Source organism: Trichomycterus rosablanca, chromosome 12 (genome assembly GCF_030014385.1).
Source record: "Trichomycterus rosablanca isolate fTriRos1 chromosome 12, fTriRos1.hap1, whole genome shotgun sequence".
Classification (NCBI taxonomy): Eukaryota; Metazoa; Chordata; class Actinopteri; order Siluriformes; family Trichomycteridae; genus Trichomycterus; species Trichomycterus rosablanca.
This window is the reverse complement of record NC_085999.1, coordinates 35,909,830-35,932,196: the sequence shown is the minus strand read 5'-3', so window position 1 is coordinate 35,932,196 and position 22,367 is coordinate 35,909,830. Positions and strand designations below refer to the sequence as shown.

The 22,367-nt window shown below is 42.9% G+C and overlaps 1 protein-coding gene across 1 annotated transcript in view; it reads left to right on the top strand.

Moving 5' to 3' along the window:
• Positions 1-22,367, top strand: part of thsd7ba (thrombospondin, type I, domain containing 7Ba) — a gene marked incomplete at its 5' end in the record, with an annotated part of 260,282 nt that overhangs the window by 170,119 nt on the left and 67,796 nt on the right. Inside the window, 3 exons of the mRNA XM_063005709.1 lie at positions 4,415-4,530; positions 6,891-7,023; positions 8,778-8,881. Of these exons, the coding sequence (XP_062861779.1) occupies positions 4,415-4,530; positions 6,891-7,023; positions 8,778-8,881 (353 nt within the window). The remainder of the gene's footprint in view (positions 1-4,414; positions 4,531-6,890; positions 7,024-8,777; positions 8,882-22,367) is intronic.

The following is a 22,367-nucleotide window of genomic DNA, read 5'->3' as shown; positions in this document are numbered from 1 at the left end:
CTCAGCTCCTACGGGCAAATGCATTGACGCTACCTACGGGAGTTAACAAAATCGAGTCAGTGGATTTGTGATAAGTAGCTGATTCTGAACGAACTCGTCTTCGAGATGAACGTGTTCTAACGCATTTGTAGTCAATGAAATGTTAACACAACTGTATATATTTGACCATTTAATTTTTGACATTTTAGGGGAAGCTGAGCTTCCCTTGCAGTCTTAGAGAAATCGCCACTGGTGTGAGTATATATAAATGTCTATGTGTATGAGTGGCATATATGTATGTGTGTGTGTGTGTGTGTGTGTGTGTGCGCTCTGGAAAAAATTGTGTGTGTGTGTGTGTGTGTGTATGACTACATATATGTGTGTTTGTATGGTATGTATGTGTGCGTGTATATGTGTATGGGTATATACTGTATGTGTGTGTGTGTATGGGTATACAGTATAAGTGTGTGTGTGTGTGTATGTGTTTGTGTGTATGGGTATGTAAGTGTGTGTTTGTATGTGTGTATGGGTATACAGTGTATCACAAAAGTGAGTACACCCCTCACATTTCTGCAAATATTTTATTATATCTTTTCATGGGACAACACTATAGACATGAAACTTGGATATAACTTAGAGTAGTCAGTGTACAACTTGTATAGCAGTGTAGATTTACTGTCTTCTGAAAATAACTCAACACACAGCCATTAATGTCTAAATGGCTGGCAACATAAGTGAGTACACCCCACAGTGAACATGTCCAAATTGTGCCCAAAGTGTCAATATTTTGTGTGACCACCATTATTATCCAGCACTGCCTTAACCCTCCTGGGCATGGAATTCACCAGAGCTGCACAGGTTGCTACTGGAATCCTCTTCCACTCCTCCATGATGACATCACGGAGCTGGTGGATGTTAGACACCTTGAACTCCTCCACCTTCCACTTGAGGATGCGCCACAGGTGCTCAATTGGGTTTAGTCCATCACCTTTACCTTCAGCTTCCTCAGCTAGGCGGTTGTCATCTTGGAGGTTGTGTTTGGGGTCGTTATCCTGTTGGACAACTGCCATGAGGCCCAGTTTTCGAAGGGAGGGGATCATGCTCTGTTTCAGAATGTCACAGTACATGTTGGAATTCATGTTTCCCTCAATGAACTGCAGCTCCCCAGTGCCAGCAACACTCATGCAGCCCAAGACCATGATGCTACCACCACCATGCTTGACTGTAGGCAAGATACAGTTGTCTTGGTACTTCTCACCAGGGCGCCGCCACACATGCTGGACACCATCTGAGCCAAACAAGTTTATCTTGGTCTCGTCAGACCACAGGGCATTCCAGTAATCCATGTTCTTGGACTGCTTGTCTTCAGCAAACTGTTTGCGGGCTTTCTTGTGCGTCAGCTTCCTTCTGGGATGACGACCATGCAGACCGAGTTGATGCAGTGTGCGGCGTATGGTCTGAGCACTGACAGGCTGACCTCCCACGTCTTCAACCTCTGCAGCAATGCTGGCAGCTCTCATGTGTCTATTTTTTAAAGCCAACCTCTGGATATGACGCCGAACACGTGGACTCAACTTCTTTGGTCAACCCTGGCGAAGCCTGTTCCGAGTGGAACCTGTCCTGGAAAACCGCTGTATGACCTTGGCCACCATGCTGTAGCTCAGTTTCAGGGTGTTAGCAATCTTCTTATAGCCCAGGCCATCTTTGTGGAGAGCAACAATTCTATTTCTCACATCCTCAGAGAGTTCTTTGCCATGAGGTGCCATGTTGAATATCCAGTGGCCAGTATGAGAGAATTGTACCCAAAACACCAAATTTAACAGCCCTGCTCCCCATTTACACCTGGGACCTTGACACATGACACCAGGGAGGGACAACGACACATTTGGGCACAATTTGGACATGTTCACTGTGGGGTGTACTCACTTATGTTGCCAGCTATTTAGACATTAATGGCTGTGTGTTGAGTTATTTTCAGAAGACAGTAAATCTACACTGCTATACAAGTTGAACACTGACTACTCTAAGTTATATCCAAGTTTCATATCTATAGTGTTGTCCCATGAAAAGATATAATGAAATATTTGCAGAAATGTGAGGGGTGTACTCACTTTTGTGATACACTGTATATATGTGTGTGTGTATGGGTATATATATGTATGTGTGTATGGGTATATACCGTATATATATGTGTGTGTGTATGTGTGTATTGGTATGTGTGTGTGTGTGTGTATGGGTATATAAGTGTGTGTGTATGTGTGTATGGGTATATATGTGTATGTGTGTATTGGTATATAAGTGTGTGTGTGTGTGTGTATATGTGTGTATGGGTATATCTGTATGGTATATCTATCTATCTGTCTATCTATCTGTCTGTCTATCTATCTATCTGTCTATCTATCTATCTATCTATCTATCTATCTATCTATCTATCTATCTATCTATCTATCTATCTGTATGTGTGTGTGTGTGTGTGTGTGTGTGTGTGAGGAAGCACTGTGTGTGTTCATGTGCACACTGTGAATGTGTGTGTGTGTGTGTGCTTGGAAGTTGTGATTGTGTGTTAGTGTGTATGTGTATGTGTGTGTGTGTGTGTGTGTGTGTGTGCATACTGGAAAAAAGTTGTGAATATGAATGAGATTGTGTGTGTGTGTGTGTGTGTGTGTGTGTGTGTGTGTGTGTGTGTGTGTGAAATGATCCATGAAGGCCTCTCAGTGTTTCCCTGCACATCTTAATAAAGCCGACGGCCATTTTTCCGCCCAACATATCACCCCTGCCTCCCCAAGGACACACACGCACACACACACACACACACACACACACACACACACACATCAGAGGTGTTTAGTGCGTCGTTGACACACTGCTGTGCTGGTGCAGCTCGTCTCTCTCCGACTGAGTCAAAAGAGAGAAATCAACCTCTATCATAACACTTACTGCTATCTGAGCAGAGTGTTTCATCTCACAGCTTCAGCGTTGTCATGTTTACTGATACACTATATGGTCAAAAATATGTGGACACTTTTCATTCAGGGGATTTAGCCAAGCCCATTCCTAATGGGTGCGTCCAATCAATTTATCCAGTGAAATCCTGGGTTTGTTGTGGAAGAACTCAGGCGACCTGCACAAAGCCACGACATCAACCCTGTTAGACATCTTTAAGATGAACTGTCGATTTCAATGCCAAACAATGCCTTACCTCAGAGCAGAGCTGGGGACTCGAGTCCGAGTCGCACGTAAATCACACACACAGCGACTTCAGACTCGACTCGTTTTAAATGACTCGGACTCGACTCATGACTCGCAAAAAAATGACTCATAAACAACAGAAGTCCCTAGCGTCAGCGTGTGTTAACATTAGTTACGTGTGACAATTATATCTATCATATTGTGATGTCATCTGGGAAAAAACCTGATTTTTATCATCGTACAGCCGCTTTGTGATGTCATCACGTGGTGTTTTATTGTTTGTGATTAATGGTGTAAAAGTTAACGAGCCACATTTCAGTTTTTGCTGGATTGTGCAGCGCTTCTGGACGTTCACTGGTTATTCTCACATTACTGCTCATTTTTATTAAAGATGAATGAAACGTCGATCCGACATCATTCTGATCGTGTCATTTTCTGCTCTCTAATAACGCTCTGGCCGTCTTAACCTGCAATGCACACAATGTGTAAATGTTCCAGCCAGCTTCCGGCGTAGTGATGAAGCGTCGCTCCCTACTCCCTACACAGTTTGAAGTTCACTTCATTTGAACATTTTCGTTACCTTTGGATTGGAATCTCACTTAAAATGGTGGAATACCCTACGTAGTGCACTACACAGGACAACTGGGGTGAATGGAACGCTCCTACAGAACTGGCACTAATAGTTGAAAGAGCGCTTTCTGAACCAATCAGAATCTGATTTTAATTTTTAATAAGAATGCTGTTATTTGCATTTATTCAGTTTGTGTCACACAGATGCTGTCTAAAGACTTGTGACTTGACTCAGACTCTAGCCTAAAGACTCATGACTTGGCTCGGACTCGTATTTTGTTAATTGTGAACACCTCTGCCTCAGAGATGCTTTCTTTTTGACTGAACAGGCACAGATGCCCACAGACACACTTCTAAATCTTAACTTAAACAACAGTGATATGGAATAGGATGTCAAATCAGCTCATGGTCAGGTGTTCACATACTTCATATGTCATATGCAGTCTGTAAAGTGTGCCCATGTATCGTAGCGCTGCATACTTCCACACACTTCAAAGTGCAGTGTAGAGCGGGCAACCCACCTTCTGCACGATCTTGCTGAGTGAAAGCCAAACCAAAGATTAAACCGAGGTCCCTGGAACACAGCTTGCTGTGCAGCATTCATTTTACAAGCTGTGCCGCCATTCAGACTGCTTTATAACATGTTTAAATATGTGTGTGTGTGCGCCCCCTAAAGGTGTCCAGAATGGAGCAGGCTGGACTCAGTGCAGCAGTGTTCGTTACCCTGTAGGCGAGACTGTGTGGTGACTCTGTTCAGCGAGTGGACGACCTGCCCTACTGCGTGCCTACCAGGTACACACATACACACACACACACACACACACACATACACACACACACACACATACACACCATGGTGTGAAAAAGTAATTGCCCCCTTTTTAATCATTACACTCTAAATGATTTTAGAGGAAACAAAACACAGAACTGAACACAGAGATCAAAAGGTTGAAAACACAACACATTTTGTAGAACTTTGTAATGTGCCATTGTGAGGAGTTTTGCATGTTCTTCCTTTGTCTGTATGTGTTTCCACAATAGTTCCCTTCAATCTCAGAGAACGTTGCAGAGGGTGTATTAGCCGCTACAGTACATTTACATCTTCGGCATTTAGCAGACGCTTATATCCAAAGTGACTTACAGTACAGTGACAGTATACTGTCTAAGCAATTGAGGGTTCAGGGCCTTGCTCAAGGGCCCAACAGTGGCAAGCTGGTAGAGGTGGGGCTTGAACCAGCAACCTAGTCCAGTACCTTAACCACTAAGCTACAACTGTGCCAAGAAACTGCCCCTAGCTGTTTGTGTGTGTTTATACACTGATCAACATTAAAACATTAAAACATTAAAACATTAAAACCACCTCCTTGTTTCTACACTCACTGTCCATTTTATCAGCTCCACTTACCATATAAAAGCACTTTGTAGTTCTACAATTACTGACTGTAGTCCATCTGTTTCTCTGCATGCTTTATTAGCCCCCTTTCATGCTGTTCTTCAATGGTCAGGACCACCACAGGACCACCACAGAGCAGGTATTATTTGGGTGGTGGATCATTCTCAGCACTGCAGTGACACTGACATGGTGGTGGTGTGTTAGTGTGTGTTGTGCTGGTATGAGTGGATAAAACACAGCAGCACTGATGGAGTTTTTAAACACCTCACTGTCACTGCTGGACTGAGAATAGTCCACCAACCATGAACATAGAGCCAGCAGCGCCTCGTGGGCAGCATCCTGTGACCACTGATGAAGGTCTAGAAGATGACCAACTCAAACAGCAGCAATAGATGAGCGATCGTCTCTGACTTTACGTCTACAAGGTGAACCAACTAGGTATGAGTGTCTAATAGAGTGGACAGTGAGTGGACGCAGTATTTAAAAGCTCCAGCAGCGCTGCTGTGTCTGATCCACTCATACCAGCACAACACACACTAACACACCACCACCATGTCAGTGTCACTGCAGTGCTGAGAATCATCCACCACCCAAATAATACCTGCTCTGTAGTGGTACTGTGGGGGTCCTGACCATTGAAGAACAGGGTGAAAGCAGGTTAAAACAGTATGTAGAGAAACAGATGGACTACAGTCAGTAATTGCAGAACTGTAAAGTGCTTCTATATGGTAAGTGGAGCTGATAAAATGGACAGTGAGTGTAGAAACAAGGAGGTGGTTTAAATGTTATGGCTGATCAAGGTATGTGTGTGTGTGTGTGTGTGTGTGTGTGTGTGTGTGTGGGTGGGTGGGTGGGTGGGGTGTGGGTGGGTGGGTGGGGTGTGGGGTCACTCTGTGGTGGACAGGTACATACTGCTAGAGCTTATTTCTTGCCAACATTAAATAATTAAAAGTAATTAAAGCTTCGGTTCAATCCTCGGCTCACTCGAGTTTCCTCTAAGCTCCAAAAATATATAGCGGGTGGATTGACATCTGTACTATGCAGAGGGTGAATTAACAGCTGTATCATACAGAGGGTGGATTGACATCTGTAATATGCAAAAGGTGGATTGACAGGTGTAATGTGCAGAAGGTGGATTGACAGCTGTAATGTGCAGAAGGTGGATTGACAGCTATAAACCGATCTCAGCCACCTGACCGGTCCTAATAATTGTGCAGTATGAATGCAGTGGCCGGTCTCTGCTGTCTGAGATGAGGAGATGATGGATGGATTTGGATCTTGAATGTGTGATGAGATGCAACTCGGCTGAGTAATGAACAGAACAAAACGGCCGGAACAGTAAAAACCATCAAGCTTTTTATTTCAGAGCCATAAAAGAAGTTCAGAAGTAAAATGGATTTTTAATGGGACGTGAAAAGCCGGGGAATCAGACGCTAGCTGTGTAATTGTTTCAAAAGAGCAGTCGTTTGGGCTGTCAGTAGCGGCTCTTGACTTTTTTGGCACCGTGGATGGCGTGATCACGCTCGTAAACGCGCTGTTTATGTTCTTTAGCAATTAGAAAAGTGTAATGTGGCTCAGCGTGGCTGCCAAACCGAGCTATGACTAAATTTTTGTGTGACTTGCAGATGAAGCAGAGCAGAAAATTATTATTATTATTTATTTACTATTAAGTTTATTTATTATTTTTATTTATTATTGAAGTATTGATGTTATGGAACTATAGTCAATTCATTCATTCATGTGTTTCTTCTTTTTTAAGCCAACACGACCACACCCACACAGTCCCGTTACAGAACCATCGTCCAGCGCTCAACTAACCGCGGTCAGGAGTGTCCAGATACGCTGTTCGAGGAGAGAGAGTGTGAAGCACTTCCTGTCTGTACTGTTTACAGGTAATTTACAGACACCACAGCACTTTAAATCCAGGAGACATGAGGAGTGATTTTACAGCACGTTGTTATTTCAGGTTCCGGGTCTCTGAGGGTCTCTTAAGAAATAACAACAAATAACCAAAATAAACGAAAAATATAAAAATACAACTAATCATTCATTACAAATCTGTGGAAATCATTAATGACAGAGTTAATCCAGAGTTAATCCAGAGTTTTTCCAAAGTTAATCTAGAGTTAATCCAAAACTATCTGAGAATTCATTTAGAGCTAACTGAGAGTTGATCTGGAGCTATTCTAGAGTTAATCCAGAGCTATCTGAGTGTTAATCCAGAGTTTATATATACTGTAATCTAAAATTAATCCAGATTTATCTGAGAGTTAATCCAGAGCTATTCTAGAGTTCATCCAAAGCTTTCTGAGAGTTAATCCAGAGTTTATATGAGTGTCAATCCAGAGTGTATATATACTGTTAAACTAACATTAATCCAGATTTATCTGAGAGTTAATCCAGAGCAATTCTAGAGTTCATCCACAGCTATTCTAGAGTTAATCCAAAGATATTCTAGAGTTAATCCAGAGCTATCTGAGTGTTAATTCAGAGTTTATATATACAGTTAATTTAAAATTAATTCAGATTTATCTGAGAGTTAATCCAGAGCAATTCTAGAGTTCATCCACAGCTATTCTAGAGTTAATCCAGAGCTATGAGTGTTAATCCAGAGCTATTCTAGAGTTCATCCAGAGCTATCTGAGAATTAATCCAGAGCTTTTCTAGAGTTAATCCAGAGTTTATAAATACTGTTAAACTAAAATTAATCCAAAGCTATCTGAGTGTTAATCCAGAGCTATTCTAGAGTTAATCCAGAGCTATTTTAGAGTTAATTCAGAGCTATTCCATAGTTAATCCAGGGCTATCTGAGAGTTAATCCAGAGATTTTCTCAAGTTAATCTAGAGCTATTCTAAAATTAATCATATTAATCCAGAGTTAACCAGAATTGATCCAATGTTACACTAGAGCTATTTTAGAGTAATACAGTATTATTCCAGAAATACTCTAAAGTAAATTCAGATCTACTTTAGAATTATAATAGAGTTACAGGTGCATAAAATCAATAACATAAAATAAATTATTTTCCTCCAACATTGAAGCACTAGATTGGGGAAGGCCCTTCCCTGTTCCACCATAAATGTGGCAGTTGTGAGCTGGGCCTCATAAAAATGACCTCATGATGCTCTTTTGACCAAATAGACACACCTTCCAGAGCACTGTGGGTAGTTGTAAAGCAAATGAGAAGGACGCTTTATATAAACATCATGGTGTTGGAATAGAATAGGATGTCCATCACGCTCAGTCAGGCATCCACATGCTTTCGTTTATACAGTGTATGTGTCAGGTACGTAATATTTGGACCTCAGCTTTGCACCTGTGTTAATATAACAGTGTGTGCAATTGAAAGACACACAGTATTAGAAAATGAAACTGATAATGTTTATTGTGCGTTATTAGTGTGCGCCTCGGCTCTGCTGAGTCTGGTAGATCGGATTATCAGCTTTTTAGGCAGTCGCACGTGTAATTAGAAACACAGTCAGTAAAACCAGATGATCCTGAGTGCTTATTTGACTCAGTGTGAATATTTATGCTGTACACTGTAAACAGTTTGTTTTCCTCCATCTGCATGTGAAACAGTGAAAGCGACGGTTCAAACAGCGATTTGTAAGTGCATTGACGCACTGAGTCTGTTTCCCTTTACAGATGGAAAACGCACCGCTGGCAGGGGTGTACGCTGGGACCAAATGCAGTTCAGCAGGGATCGATGGAAACGGGGGAGTCCTGCGGAAAAGGCCTAGAGAAGAGAGGTAACACAAGCACACTGTGTTACGTGGAAGAAAGGAGGACTCAAATGCAGAACTTAAAGAAAATTAATATTTTATTTTTATTTAGAAACAAACAACAGAAGAGAAAAAGGTAGAGAAAAACAAAAACCAATCGGGAAGTCCGATGGCGCCGCTTAACCAGCAGGCAAACAAAATACAAAAGAAAAATAATAAAGTTGGGCGCGAACCCCGGTCTTCCAGGTACTACCCGGGCGCGCTAACTCCGCGCTATTACAGCACGGATGACGGAGAGCGGAAAAGCGCTTAAGGCGCTAGAGCGCAGGAACGCGGTAGGCGTTAACTCCCGGAAAACGCTAGCCCCTGCACAGCGGAAGGCTAGCGATGTACGCAACCGACGTCCACCTCGTGAAAGCTTGCAGCCAAGGGAATTCGCCGATCTGAAAAAGAGAGAATAATGAGTTAGGACTTTGATAGAAAAAAGAGCGGATTCGAACCGGGGATGACGGCGTAAGTGCCGAATGCGTAGCGGCGTCGCCACCCAGCGGTTATTAAATCCAATTACTAATTGGATATCAGAGGTTGCACGGATACCGCAACAAGCGCACACGCTTGCTGTGTAGCAGCACCGCTAATGCTAGCGATAAACAATAAGCAGCGCGAGGGCTGCACGGCGTCGCACCACGCTAATCCTAATGGGCAAAATGACGAAGAATACCTCGACCTTGCAGTCTACACACCCGAATGGCGCCTGCCACCAGGGGATACCCTCTAGCCTACGAAAGCGTGGACGAGCTGCCACCTGTGAACCAGGAACAAACAAAAGGTGCGACACCTGCCGCTGCACAGGGCTGGCTTAAATAGCCAGCCCCGCAGCTGCAGGTGATCAGCCCTAATTAGTCCTCCTCCTATTTAAGGCCTTAGTTTGTTTGGCTCTGTAAGACCTGTTTCGCTGGGAACTCGGGGTGCATTCACCAGCTACCGCAGGTCTCCTAATAGAACCCCCTCCTCTAGGGACAGCTCCTGAGGTCCCAAGACCCGCATCACGGTTCCGGCGGAACTCGCGGATCAGTTCAGGGTCCAGGATCTGCCGAGCCGGTACCCATGAACGTTCCTCAGGGCCGTAGCCTTCCCAATCCACCAAGTATTGGGTGCTACCCTGAACCTTTCTGCAATCCAGCAGGCGGCGGACAGTAAAGGCAGGGGCACCCTGGATGATACGAGGGGCGGGAGGCTGGGGAGGGGGTAAAACTCCTCCGCACATAAATGGTCGGAGTTGGGAGACGTGAAAGGTTGGATGCACTTTCATTCTGGGAGGAAGCTCCAACCTATAGGTCACCGGGTTGATCCGCCTGACCACCTTAAACGGGCCAATGTACCTAGGTGCCAGCTTGTGAGGGGCACCTCTGACGGGGAGATCCCTCGTTGACACAAGGACACGTTGGCCCGGCCGGAAGGTGAGAGCCGGCTGCCGCCTGCGATCAGCAGTGCGCTTCATGGAGCGCTGGGTGGCCACAAGTGCCTGCCTTGCTTTACGCCAGGCGGCGCGGCAGCGGCGGACATGAAGCTGTACAGACGGGACCGCTACTTGCTGCTCCTGCTCAGGAAAGAGCGGAGGAGGGTACCCGAACTGAGCTTCAAACGGTGACATTCCTATCGCCGAGTGATGCAGGGTATTGTGAGCAAATTCAGCCCACAGTAATTTATCCGACCATGTGGCTGGATTCCCTGCCGTCAGGCACCTGAGCATCTTGCTCAGATCCTGGATGAGCCTTTCCGATTGCCCATTCGACTCGGGGTGATACCCCGAGGATAAGCTGGCCTTAGCGCCAATGAGTTGGCAAAAGGCCCGCCAGCACTGGCTCACAAACTGCGGACCCCGATCAGACACAATGTCTGATGGAACCCCATGCGCTCTCACCACATGTTGCAGGATGATCTGCGCAGTACCCATGGCGGATGGTAGCTTGGGCAGAGGGACAAATAGGCAAGACTTGGTGAATCGGTCGACAATTACCAACACCGCCGTGAACCCTCTAGACTTTGGCAACCCTGTCACAAAATCCAGAGCGATATGGGACCACGGTCTTGAAGGTATTGGCAACGGATGGAGAAGGCCACGTGGGCGCTCCCTGGGACTCTTGTTAAGAGCGCACACAGTGCAGGCACGGACGAAGTCACGTACCTGATTCTCCATCCCCGGCCACCAAAATCTTCGGCGCAGCAGGACCAGGGACTTAGTCACACCTGGGTGCGCCGCAAAAGGAGAGGCGTGAGCCCACTCAAACACCTGACGCCGTACAGTAGTAGGTACATACAGCCTGTCAGGAGGTCCCCCACCTGGGTCGGGTTCGGCCCCTTGGGCGTCCCGTATGACCTTTGAAATACCCCAGGTGATTGGGGCAGCTATCTGGGTCGAGGGAATCACGGGATCAGGCTCGGTCTCCGGCCTGGTTGGTTCCCACTGTCTAGACAGGGCATCCGGTTTGACGTTCCTGGACCCCGGTCTATACGACAGCGTGAAGTGGAACCTACCGAAAAATAAGGACCACCGGGCCTGACGTGAGTTCATCCTTTTGACTTGCTGGATGAACGACAAATTCTTGTGGTCCGTCCAAACGAGAAAAGGAAGTTTGGCTCCCTCGAGCCAGTGTCGCCACTCATCTAAAGCCAATTTAATGGCTAGAAGTTCCCTGTCTCCGACCGGGTAATTCCGCTCAGCCGGAGTCAGGCGGTGCGAAAAGAAGGCACACGGATGCAGCTTCTTTCCTGGCCCCACTCTCTGGGACAATACTCCCCCAACCCCAACCTCAGAGGCATCCACTTCGACCACGAATGGCTCCTCAGGGTCAGGCAACTGCAAGACAGGAGCAGTTGTCAAGACAGCTTTCAGTCTGTCAAAGGCTTGTTGGGCCTGCACCGACCATGTGAACGGACCCTTGCCAGTAAGGGCTGTTAGTGGCGCAGCGACAGTGCTAAAGTTCTTGATAAATCGCCTAAAAAAATTTGCAAAGCCCAAAAACCTTTGCATTTGGCGAACAGAACTTGGAGTTGGCCAGCTCTCTACAGCATTGATTTTAGCCGGGTCCATGCGAAGGGCGCCTTGTGACACTATGAACCCCAGGAACGAAACCGAAGGGGCGTGAAAGACGGACTTCTCCAGCTTGACGAAAAGATGGTGTTCAAGCAGGAGCTGGAGAACTCGCCGGACATGCCCTATGTGTTCGTCGATGGAGCGGCTAAAAATAAGAATATCGTCTAGATAGACGTAGACGAACTTATCAAGGGTCTCCCGTAGGACCTCATTGATGAATCTTTGGAAGACTGCGGGGGCATTCATTAACCCAAAAGGCATTACTCGATACTCATAGTGGCCAGTGGGCGTAATGAACGCAGTCTTCCACTCGTCCCCTTGCCTGATCCGGATCAGGTTGTACGCGCTACGTAAGTCGAGCTTTGTAAAAATCGATGCTCGCTGAAGGGCTTCAAAAGCCGTGGCCATCAGCGGCAGCGGGTACCGATCCTTGATCGTAACGGCATTTAGACCGCGATAATCAATACAGGGGCGCAAGGTATCGTCCTTCTTGCCAACAAAAAAGAACCCCGCCCCGGCCGGGGAGGAAGAAGAACGAATGAACCCCTGTTTGAGCGCCTCGCGCACATACTCCTCCATGGCAACCTTCTCCGGACCGGAGAGTGAGAAAAGGCGCCCCCTAGGAGGGGTAGTGCCAGGCAACAAATTGATGGCGCAATCGAACGGTCTGTGGGGGGGCAAGTCCCGCGCCCTGGACTTGCTAAAAACCTCCTGAAGATCATGGTACATAGGAGGAACTGTGGCCAAATCCGGGGTCTCCATTTTTGGTACTGACGGGTGGAGATTCGCGCTGGCCTGAAGCAAGCATGAATCTCTACACCGTGTTCCCCAAATGAAGATTGACCCGGTGGCCCAGTCGATCTGGGGGTTGTGTCTTTGCAACCACGAAAAACCCAGGACCACCTTGAGATGAGGAACGTGCGTCACTAAAAAGGAGATCCGTTCCTCGTGGTCCTCCAGACGCAACGTCAAGGGCTGCGTCCGATGGGTAATCGGGCTGCCCGCTACGGCTCGACCATCAACAGCATGGACCGAGACCGGCTTGGCTAGCGGTTGGACCTCTATCCCCAGCCTGCGTACCAGATCGATGTCCACAAAACTCTCCACCGCTCCCGAATCTACACAAACCCGGAGGTTTGTGCCGCCCGAACCCCAAGACAATTGGGCCGATAAAAACAAACCCTGACCAGGAATACTAGTCTGGCCCTCTCTCGATTCCCTGGTTCGAGAGCGGCCCGCTAGTTTAACGGTTGTTGGGGTCTGGAGCGAAAACCTGATGCCTTAGGGGCGTCAGGTCGTGTCGACCCCAATTGCATGGGTTCGGGGTCGGGATTATGCGGAGGGGAGCTAGGAGGGGCCAACGAGCGAGTAAACGGAGGATAGAAACCCCGTTCCCGCGCTCGCTGGCGAAGACGGGTATCTATGGACGTGGCCAGCGTGTAAAAGGCCTTAAGGGTGGTAGGAGGATCTCTCATGGCCAGCTCGTCCTTTACCTTACCGGAAAGGCCGCGATGAAAAATGGCGGTGAGGGCCCCTTCATCCCAACCACACTCTGCTGCTAGCGTTCGAAACTCTATAACGTAGTCTGCTACTGAGCGACCACCTTGGGTGAGCTCGAGTAGGCGAGGACCCGCCTCTCGGCCCCCCGAAGGGTGAAAAAATGTCTCCTTGAGGGCTTCCTTAAAGGAGCTTTCAGATGAACACTCTGGGGCATTCTGCTCCCAAAGTGCGGTAGCCCATTCCAACGCCCTCCCGGTAAGAAGGGAAATGATGTAGGCCACCCTTGAGCGTTCTGTGGGGTAGCGAGACGGTTGGAGTTCAAATGCTAACGAGCATTGGAGGAGAAATCCGCGGCACTTTTTCGCTTCTCCCGAGTATCTCTCGGGAGGAGGGATGGGCGTGTCGCGGGTTGCAGACTCCCCAGAGTGGGTTCTGGGATTAGGGCTGGGCTCCGAAGTTGGCAGGAGTTGGGTTAGGACTGCTAACCGCTGTGCCAATTCGTTGAGGGCTGCCTCGTGCCTGCCCAACGCCACCCCTTGGTGACGTAGCGCGTCTGAGACCGGTATGGGTTCTGCTGAGTCCATACTGGTCGCACCTTTCTGTTACGTGGAAGAAAGGAGGACTCAAATGCAGAACTTAAAGAAAATTAATATTTTATTTTTATTTAGAAACAAACAACAGAAGAGAAAAAGGTAGAGAAAAACAAAAACCAATCGGGAAGTCCGATGGCGCCGCTTAACCAGCAGGCAAACAAAATACAAAAGAAAAATAATAAAGTTGGGCGCGAACCCCGGTCTTCCAGGTACTACCCGGGCGCGCTAACTCCGCGCTATTACAGCACGGATGACGGAGAGCGGAAAAGCGCTTAAGGCGCTAGAGCGCAGGAACGCGGGAGGCGTTAACTCCCGGAAAACGCTAGCCCCTGCACAGCGGAAGGCTAGCGATGTACGCAACCGACGTCCACCTCGTGAAAGCTTGCAGCCGAGGGAATTCGCCGATCTGAAAAAGAGAGAATAATGAGTTAGGACTTTGATAGAAAAAAGAGCGGATTCGAACCGGGGATGACGGCGTAAGTGCCGAATGCGTAGCGGCGTCGCCACCCAGCGGTTATTAAATCCAATTACTAATTGGATATCAGAGGTTGCACGGATACCGCAACAAGCGCACACGCTTGCTGTGTAGCAGCACCGCTAATGCTAGCGATAAACAATAAGCAGCGCGAGGGCTGCACGGCGTCGCACCACGCTAATCCTAATGGGCAAAATGACGAAGAATACCTCGACCTTGCAGTCTACACACCCGAATGGCGCCTGCCACCAGGGGATACCCTCTAGCCTACGAAAGCGTGGACGAGCTGCCACCTGTGAACCAGGAACAAACAAAAGGTGCGACACCTGCCGCTGCACAGGGCTGGCTTAAATAGCCAGCCCCGCAGCTGCAGGTGATCAGCCCTAATTAGTCCTCCTCCTATTTAAGGCCTTAGTTTGTTTGGCTCTGTAAGACCTGTTTCGCTGGGAACTCGGGGTGCATTCACCAGCTACCGCAGGTCTCCTAATACACTGAACATATGCACATCAGTGTACATGTGGAGAGGGTAGATCAGTAGCTCTTTTCAACCAAAATAACTCTGGATCTTAAGAACCTTGGTTCTATGTAGAGAACCAGCCCGTATTTGCACCAGTTTTTTATTTGAACCAAGGATGCATTATCAGTGGAGCGGATCAAGGATGCACACAGTGTAAGTAAACAGTAGTAATGAGTATAAAATACAGAATACATATGGAATACAAACACACACACACACACACACACAGATAAAACCTGTATCGGGTCTCTGGCTGAAGCTTTTATGTAAAATGTTTGCCGCTCAGTCCACCAATGATGAGACCCCAGGTTTAAGTCTCAGTGCTGCCCCCAGCCTGGTAAAGCACCCAACAGACACAATAATATTACACAATCAGCGAGACAATCCCAAGCCACCTTGTGCATGTGTTAGAACAGTGTGGCTTTGAGGTAGGAGTGCAGGTGCTAGACTGGCCTGCCTGCAGTCCCGGCCTCTCTCCTACTGAATACATGTGCCCCATTGTGACTCTGAACTGTTAAACAGTTGATAACTTTTCAGGAAAGTGCTGCAGCCATCAAAATTTGAATGAGTATAAATTCAAACAAAAAATAAACTTTTTCTCCCGATTTTTAGTGTATCCAATTTTTACCTAATTGCGTTATGCTTCCTCTTTACTGGTGCTGACCCCCGCCTCGATTGAGGAGAGCGAACTGACACAAGCCCCATCCGACACGTGAGCACTAGCCGACTGCATCTTTTCACCTGCACGAGGCGAGTTCATATGCAGATCAGTTTTGTGCACGGAGAGCCACACCCTGATCGCATTATTCCTCTACTCTGTGCAGACGCCATCAATCAGCCAGTAGGGGTCGTAATTGCATCAGTTATGAGGTCCCAATCTGGCTCCCTCCCTGGATGAACAACAGCCAAACGTTGTTCATATAGCCGCCCAGCCCAGCAGGATGGCAGAGCTGAGATTCGATACGTATTTTACTGCAGCGCCACCTGAGCAGCCAAAATACACCATTATTTTTATAATTGCTTGTATTACTTTATTACTTGATTAGTATTTTGTTTGTATGTGAAAAAAATAGAAGCTAATTTATTAATTGGGATATTGTTCTTTTAAAAAACTCTGTAAATTTGCAGTGCTTGTGTGGTGCTGCAGGTTTATTCTCGTGCAGGTTTTATTGAGACATTGAATATAAGACGTGATTATTATTTCGTTACTGGATGTGAAGGAGGAAAATCTCTCTCTGAAACGTTATTAGCACTTTGGGTGATAGCGCTGACATTTTGTCTACCTCTCTCCATGATCCAATTGACTCGTCAAAGGTCAGATATCAAGTACGTTCATTAAAATTAATGAGCTGATTCATTAGAAATAATAACAATGTGGAAAAGTCATCGGGCAGAAGAAAAATGTCAGCGTCCACAATCTTCTGTCTTCTTATTAGGAGTTCTTATTTTGTAGTTTGTAATTGGTTGAGAGCGCCGAGCACGTCAAGACTTTATTTAACTAAACAAAACAGAGAGAGAATTTAATAACAAAGAGCAGATTCAGTGATATACACCAATCAGCCATAACATTGTTTCTACACTCACTGTCCATTTTATCAGCTCCACTTACCACGTAGAAGCACTCTGAAGTTCTACAATTACTGACTGTAGTCCATCTGTTTCTCTTTCTTTCTTTATTTTTATTGAGTGTCCTTTTTTCTATTTTGTTTATTTTTATTTTTTAATGCCATTTTTCTTTCTATTTATTGGCATGTATTTTTTTCTTATTTTTCATTTATTATTATTTTTAATGGGTTTGTTTTTATACATATATTTTATATACTATTTTATTGAATGTTATTTTTCTTTTTTTTCTCTTTTGATTTATTCATTTTTAAATAGCATGTACTCTTTATTTTTTTCATATGTAAATGAAATCAGCTCGTCTCAGATAAAAAGTCTGCGGCGTTTCTGGATGTTGTCGATTTATGGATTCCACATTAATCAGCAGAGCTTTCAGCTTTTTCCTACTTTTTTATTTATTCTTTTTCTGATGGGATGTGCTTTTTTCTTTTTATAGTTTTTATTTATACTTTTTTTTGTGATGTCATTTTTTCTTTTTTTATTTATTTATTTATTTTTATTGGGTGTCCTTTTTTCTTTTTTTCTTTATATTTATTCTTTTTGTAATGCTATTCTTTCTTTTTATTTAGTCTATTTGTTGGCATGTAATTTTCTTCTTTTTGTAATTGCATTTTTTTTTTTTTTTTTTCTTATTGATGGAATGTCCTTTTTCTTTTAATATATATATTTTTTTAATTAAGTTTTTTTTTAAGTTGTTTTTTTTCATATTTAAATAAAATCCTCTCATCTCAGATTAAAAAGTCTGCGGCATTTCTGGATGTTGTCGATTTATGGATCTCACATTGATCAGTGGAGCTTCCAGCTTTTTACTTTTTTATTTATTATTTCATTTTATTTTTTTATTTATTATTTTCCTGATGGGATGTTCTTTTTTTCTTTATTTTTATGTATTCTTTTTTTAATGCCATTTTTTCTTTTTTCTTTATTTTTTATTGGCATGTATTTTTTTCTTTTTTTATTTATTTCAGCTCGTCTCAGATAAGAAGTCTGCGGCGTTTCTGGATGTTGTCGATTTATGGATCCCACATTGATCAGTGGAGCTTCCAGCTGTAAATGCAAAACCAAAAGTAACAGTTTCTTCTTTGTGCTTAATGATGTTTTTTTGTATAATTTCACAGTTCCTTGGTGTTCTTTTGCTTCTACTTACTATTAGGATGCCTGAAGGTCCTAAAAGTTTCGCCTGTATTAGAGTAAATTAATGAAGCTTTTTAATGAAAGCACAGTTTAAAATCAATGTTCAGAGCAGAAGAAAGCAGCCTGCTCGTCTGTAAACGATTTACCTGCTTAATGAATGATGCTCCTCGCACCTCATGCACAAAAAAATGAAGGTCATTCAGGTGATATTCGATATCTGTTCAAAAACTGCCATCAATAGAAGGTTCCACTCTCAGCCCGAGGTGGAACTGGATTCGCTTCGTACATCCTAAATTTACCTTAACTGGGTTTGATAAGCTCTTATCTTCATCCAGCACAATGTTCCGGCAGACTTCCTCATATCTCTGTCATCTTATCATCATCAGCGCTCTGAATATGTGCAGCCACGTTCAAACCTCCACAGGGAGAAAAAATGGACTGGATTTACATCAACTTGCTTTTGGCAAAATTCTGAAAATCAGAACATCTGGATCAGAGCAGCTGGATGTTCGGCTGTTGAGGTGTAAAATGAAAGTGATGGAAACTGAATGTGAGAATGAAGAATTTAAATACGTTTTACGATTGTCGTTTGTGTTTGAAGAGGTTAGAAGGACTGCAAAACCTTCTATTGTAGTTCTATTGTAGAACTACAAAGTGCTTCTGTATGGTAACATTCTGTAACATTCAGATTTATGCCCCTATAAAGTATTCGCTTAGGACTTTTTACAATTGTCTCTGTCTCAAAGCAACTTTACAAAGTCCAGGACCAAAACCCCCTACACTTTTCTGCATAATCACCTTCTGATGCATTTCCCAGCATCGTACCAACTTTTTAATGCCATTTTTGGTTGAGCTCATAGCCACTGATGCAGCGCTGCTTTCACATCCTCATCACAGGAAAATCTTCTTCCTCACGACCGATTACTCCTCCTCCTGCCCTCACCGTTTATAACCAAATTTTATAACCAAGTTTATAACCCAAATTTTTGAAGATCCCTCGTAATATAAGACCATGTTTACCCTTTTGTAACCCACCACATGAAGGACAAATATGATAGTTAATTTATGAAACATGCATGGCGAGTTGGACACCACACCCAGTTATATAATGACATTGTACGTCCATAGACGGTGCACTCATGTGTACCACAAATGTGTTGATGTCGTATTAGTTTATAGAGCATGTTTAAAACAACAGCTGTTTACCACAGTGCTGCACAATCAACATAGTAAATCTCATAAAACAACCAATAAACCACAGAAACCAGTTTACACAGTAAACAAACAGCTTTCATACTGAACCAAAGCCAACCAGTAAAAATATGTTTTTAAACAGTACTTAAAACAGTCAGTGTAGGGGTCAGTCTGACATACAAACAGAGTTTAGGGGGTATGATTGTAAAAGCACGATCTCCTCTGTGCTTCAGTTTTGATTTAGAGATGGTCAATAAGACCCGGTCAGCAGATCTAAGTGATCTTGATGGAATGTAAGATTGTAATAGGTCAGCAAAGAGGTTGGAGCTAGCCCATTTAACGATTTTATAAGTAAACAGTAGAATCTTAAAATCAATTCTAAATCGTACAGCGAGCCAATGAAGAGCGGCCAAGGGGCCAAATAAATGATTAATAATTGATTCGAGCTTTGTTTGCTCTGCTGTCTCCTTTATTCATTCATCCACATGCTTTCTCTTCATGCAGAACTAGGGAAGACTTCGTTAACACCATCGATAACGGGGTCTGTTAAGTGCCTGACCAGGCAGCTACCATTAATGAGACTGGAACTGGAAAGTCGAACCATGGCGGGTCTGGGCTAATGTGTTAGACCGCTGTGTCACCGTGCCACCCACCCAGCTTAGACCAGCAACCACATAATAGTGCTGATTTAATTAAATACAAGCAAATAATGATTAAATATTGCAAAAAAAGGAAAGGGAACAAGGACATTTAATTAAAAAAATTAATAAATCAAAAGAAATTAAAGAAGAAAAATAACATTCCATAAAAAGTACACAAAAATATAAAATGAATAAAAATATATTAGAAAAAATATTTTATAATTAAAAAATATATAATATATATATTTATTTATTTATTTATTAGAAGAAAACAGACACCCCATCAAAAAAGAACATAAAATATATGTATAAAAAATAAACCCTTAAAAATATTTAAAAATTTAAAAAAATTACAAAAATATATATAATTATTTATAATATTTAATAATTAAAAAAATACATACTAGAGGAAAAAGGGCAGTGCATCAAAAAAGAATAAATAAAAAGAGAAAAAAAGAAAAATAACCACAAAAAAAGAACATAAAATATATGTATAAAAAACTCTTAAAAATATAAAAGAAATAAAAATATTTTATAATTACAAAAATACAAAAATATATAATTATTCATAATATTTGATCATTTAAAAAATATGTTACAAGAAAAAGGACATCCGATCAAAAAAGAATAAATAAAAAAGAAAAAAAAACATGCCAATAATTAAAATATATAAAAAGACCAAAAAATGACATTAAAAAAAAGAATAATTGAAAATATAAAAAAGGAAAAATGGCATTCAAAAGAAGAAGACCCAATAGAAAAACATAAAAAAAAATGACATCCCAAAAAAGTATAAATAAACAATATAGAAAGAAAAAAAGGACATCCCATCGAAAAAAGAATACAAAAAAAAAGTAGTAAAAAAAAAAGAAAGAGAGGAAGAAGTATTAAATCTAAGCGTTTGAACATGTCAGTAATTGTTCTGTAATGTTCTATAGTGCAGGTATAATCTTTAATAAACTATTCTTTAGTAAGACTGAAAAATCCCTGGAGCAAATGTATTCAGAGTTTTATCTACCACGCTGGAATCCTGACTGCAGCACGTCAGACGATTGTAAAGTCGTTTTATTGAAATCAGATTTTTTTACACTACAGACCAACATTAGAAGCCATAATAAAGGCATCGCGGCAGTGAAAAGGTGGTCTGCAGGCTCGTCTTCTTAATGAGAGCAGCGGAAAGTTTGACGTGCTCTTTCTAAGGGGCGAGAAAAGTTCCTCGGCTTGTCCTTTTGAGCAGTCAGCAAACACTGTCACCTTTGTGAGCGGCTGCATCATTAAAGCTGATGCCTGTCACGCGTCGGGATAAGAATAAAATCCTAACGATGGAGGGAGCGATGAAGTGCTAGCACAAGCGCCACACAGATGGAGCGGAATGGAAGAGGAAATAATTGTGGCTAAAAATGGACAGTCATGGCACCGCTTTCAGCAGTAATGGTGAGAGACGGGGAGAAAATGCAGGACGGAGACGAAGAGACTGCTTTTAAAAACCTGAAATCAGGACAATCTAAGTCTGAAATTTAACAGATTTGGGTTTGACCATCAACTCCTCATCATTTTCTGTATTTTTATGGATTTGTCTTCCATTTTTCTACTAATCCAGTCATATCCAATTATTCTGATTATATATTCCAAACACACATCCACTCCGACACCTGTGCAGTACAGTTTCTTTCCACATGCCCAATGCAGGTTTGCACAGAGATCAGTACCGCGCACAGAGAGTCACGTACTGCTCTTCATTATTCACCATCTTCATGCAGACGCCATCAACCAGCCAGCAGCGGGCCCATGATTCCATTTTATGTAAGGGATGTGCCAGAGAAGTCAAGAACAACTAGAATAAATAAAATATATATATTAGAAAGAAAAAGGACATTCCAGCAAAAAATTATAAAGAAAAAAAGAAAGAATAAATAAAATGACTTGCCATTAAAAGGGATAAATAAATTAAAAAAATGACATCCAAGAAAAAAGAAAGGAAAAAGAAAAAAAAGACATCCTAAAAAATAGTAAAAATGGTAAAAATATAAGGACACCCAATAAAAAAAATAAATAACTTAAACTAAAAGAAAAAAAAATTACACGCAAATAAAGAATAAATAAAAAAGTATAAAAAGAAAAAAGGACATCCCATCAAGAAAAGAATAAATAAATAAAGAAAAAAGGACATCCCATCAAAAAAAAGAATAAAAAAAAAAAAAAAGGTTTTGTTTTGGTTTTATTGGAGTAAGAAAAACATTCAAAAATAATAAAAGCCCCCCATTCTAATCAAATTTAGGAAAGTATATGATTAAATCTAAGCGTTTGGACACATTGGTAATTGTTCTGTAATATTCTATAGTGCAGGTATAATCTTTAATAATCTATTCTTTAATAAGACTGAAAAATCCCCTGAAGAAATTTATTCGCTCTGACATTCTTACTGCGGCAGGTCAGATGATTGTAAAATCATTTTATTGAAATCAGATTTTTTTCACGGTACGGACCAACATTAGAAGCTACAATAAAGGCATCATGGTAACGAACAAAGCCAGTAAGTAAATGACCAATAAGCAACAGCACAAGGATTTAAAACAAAGATACAAACAAGGTCTTACACATAAAGGCTGAATAACAAGTAAACGCTTAGTGCGCGGCTGGAGGAGTGTTAGCAATATTTTGCAGTAAAGCGAATACAGACTTGAGTTTTTATAACAAACCAAACATACAAACTAATGTAAAACAGGTGAGACAATAATA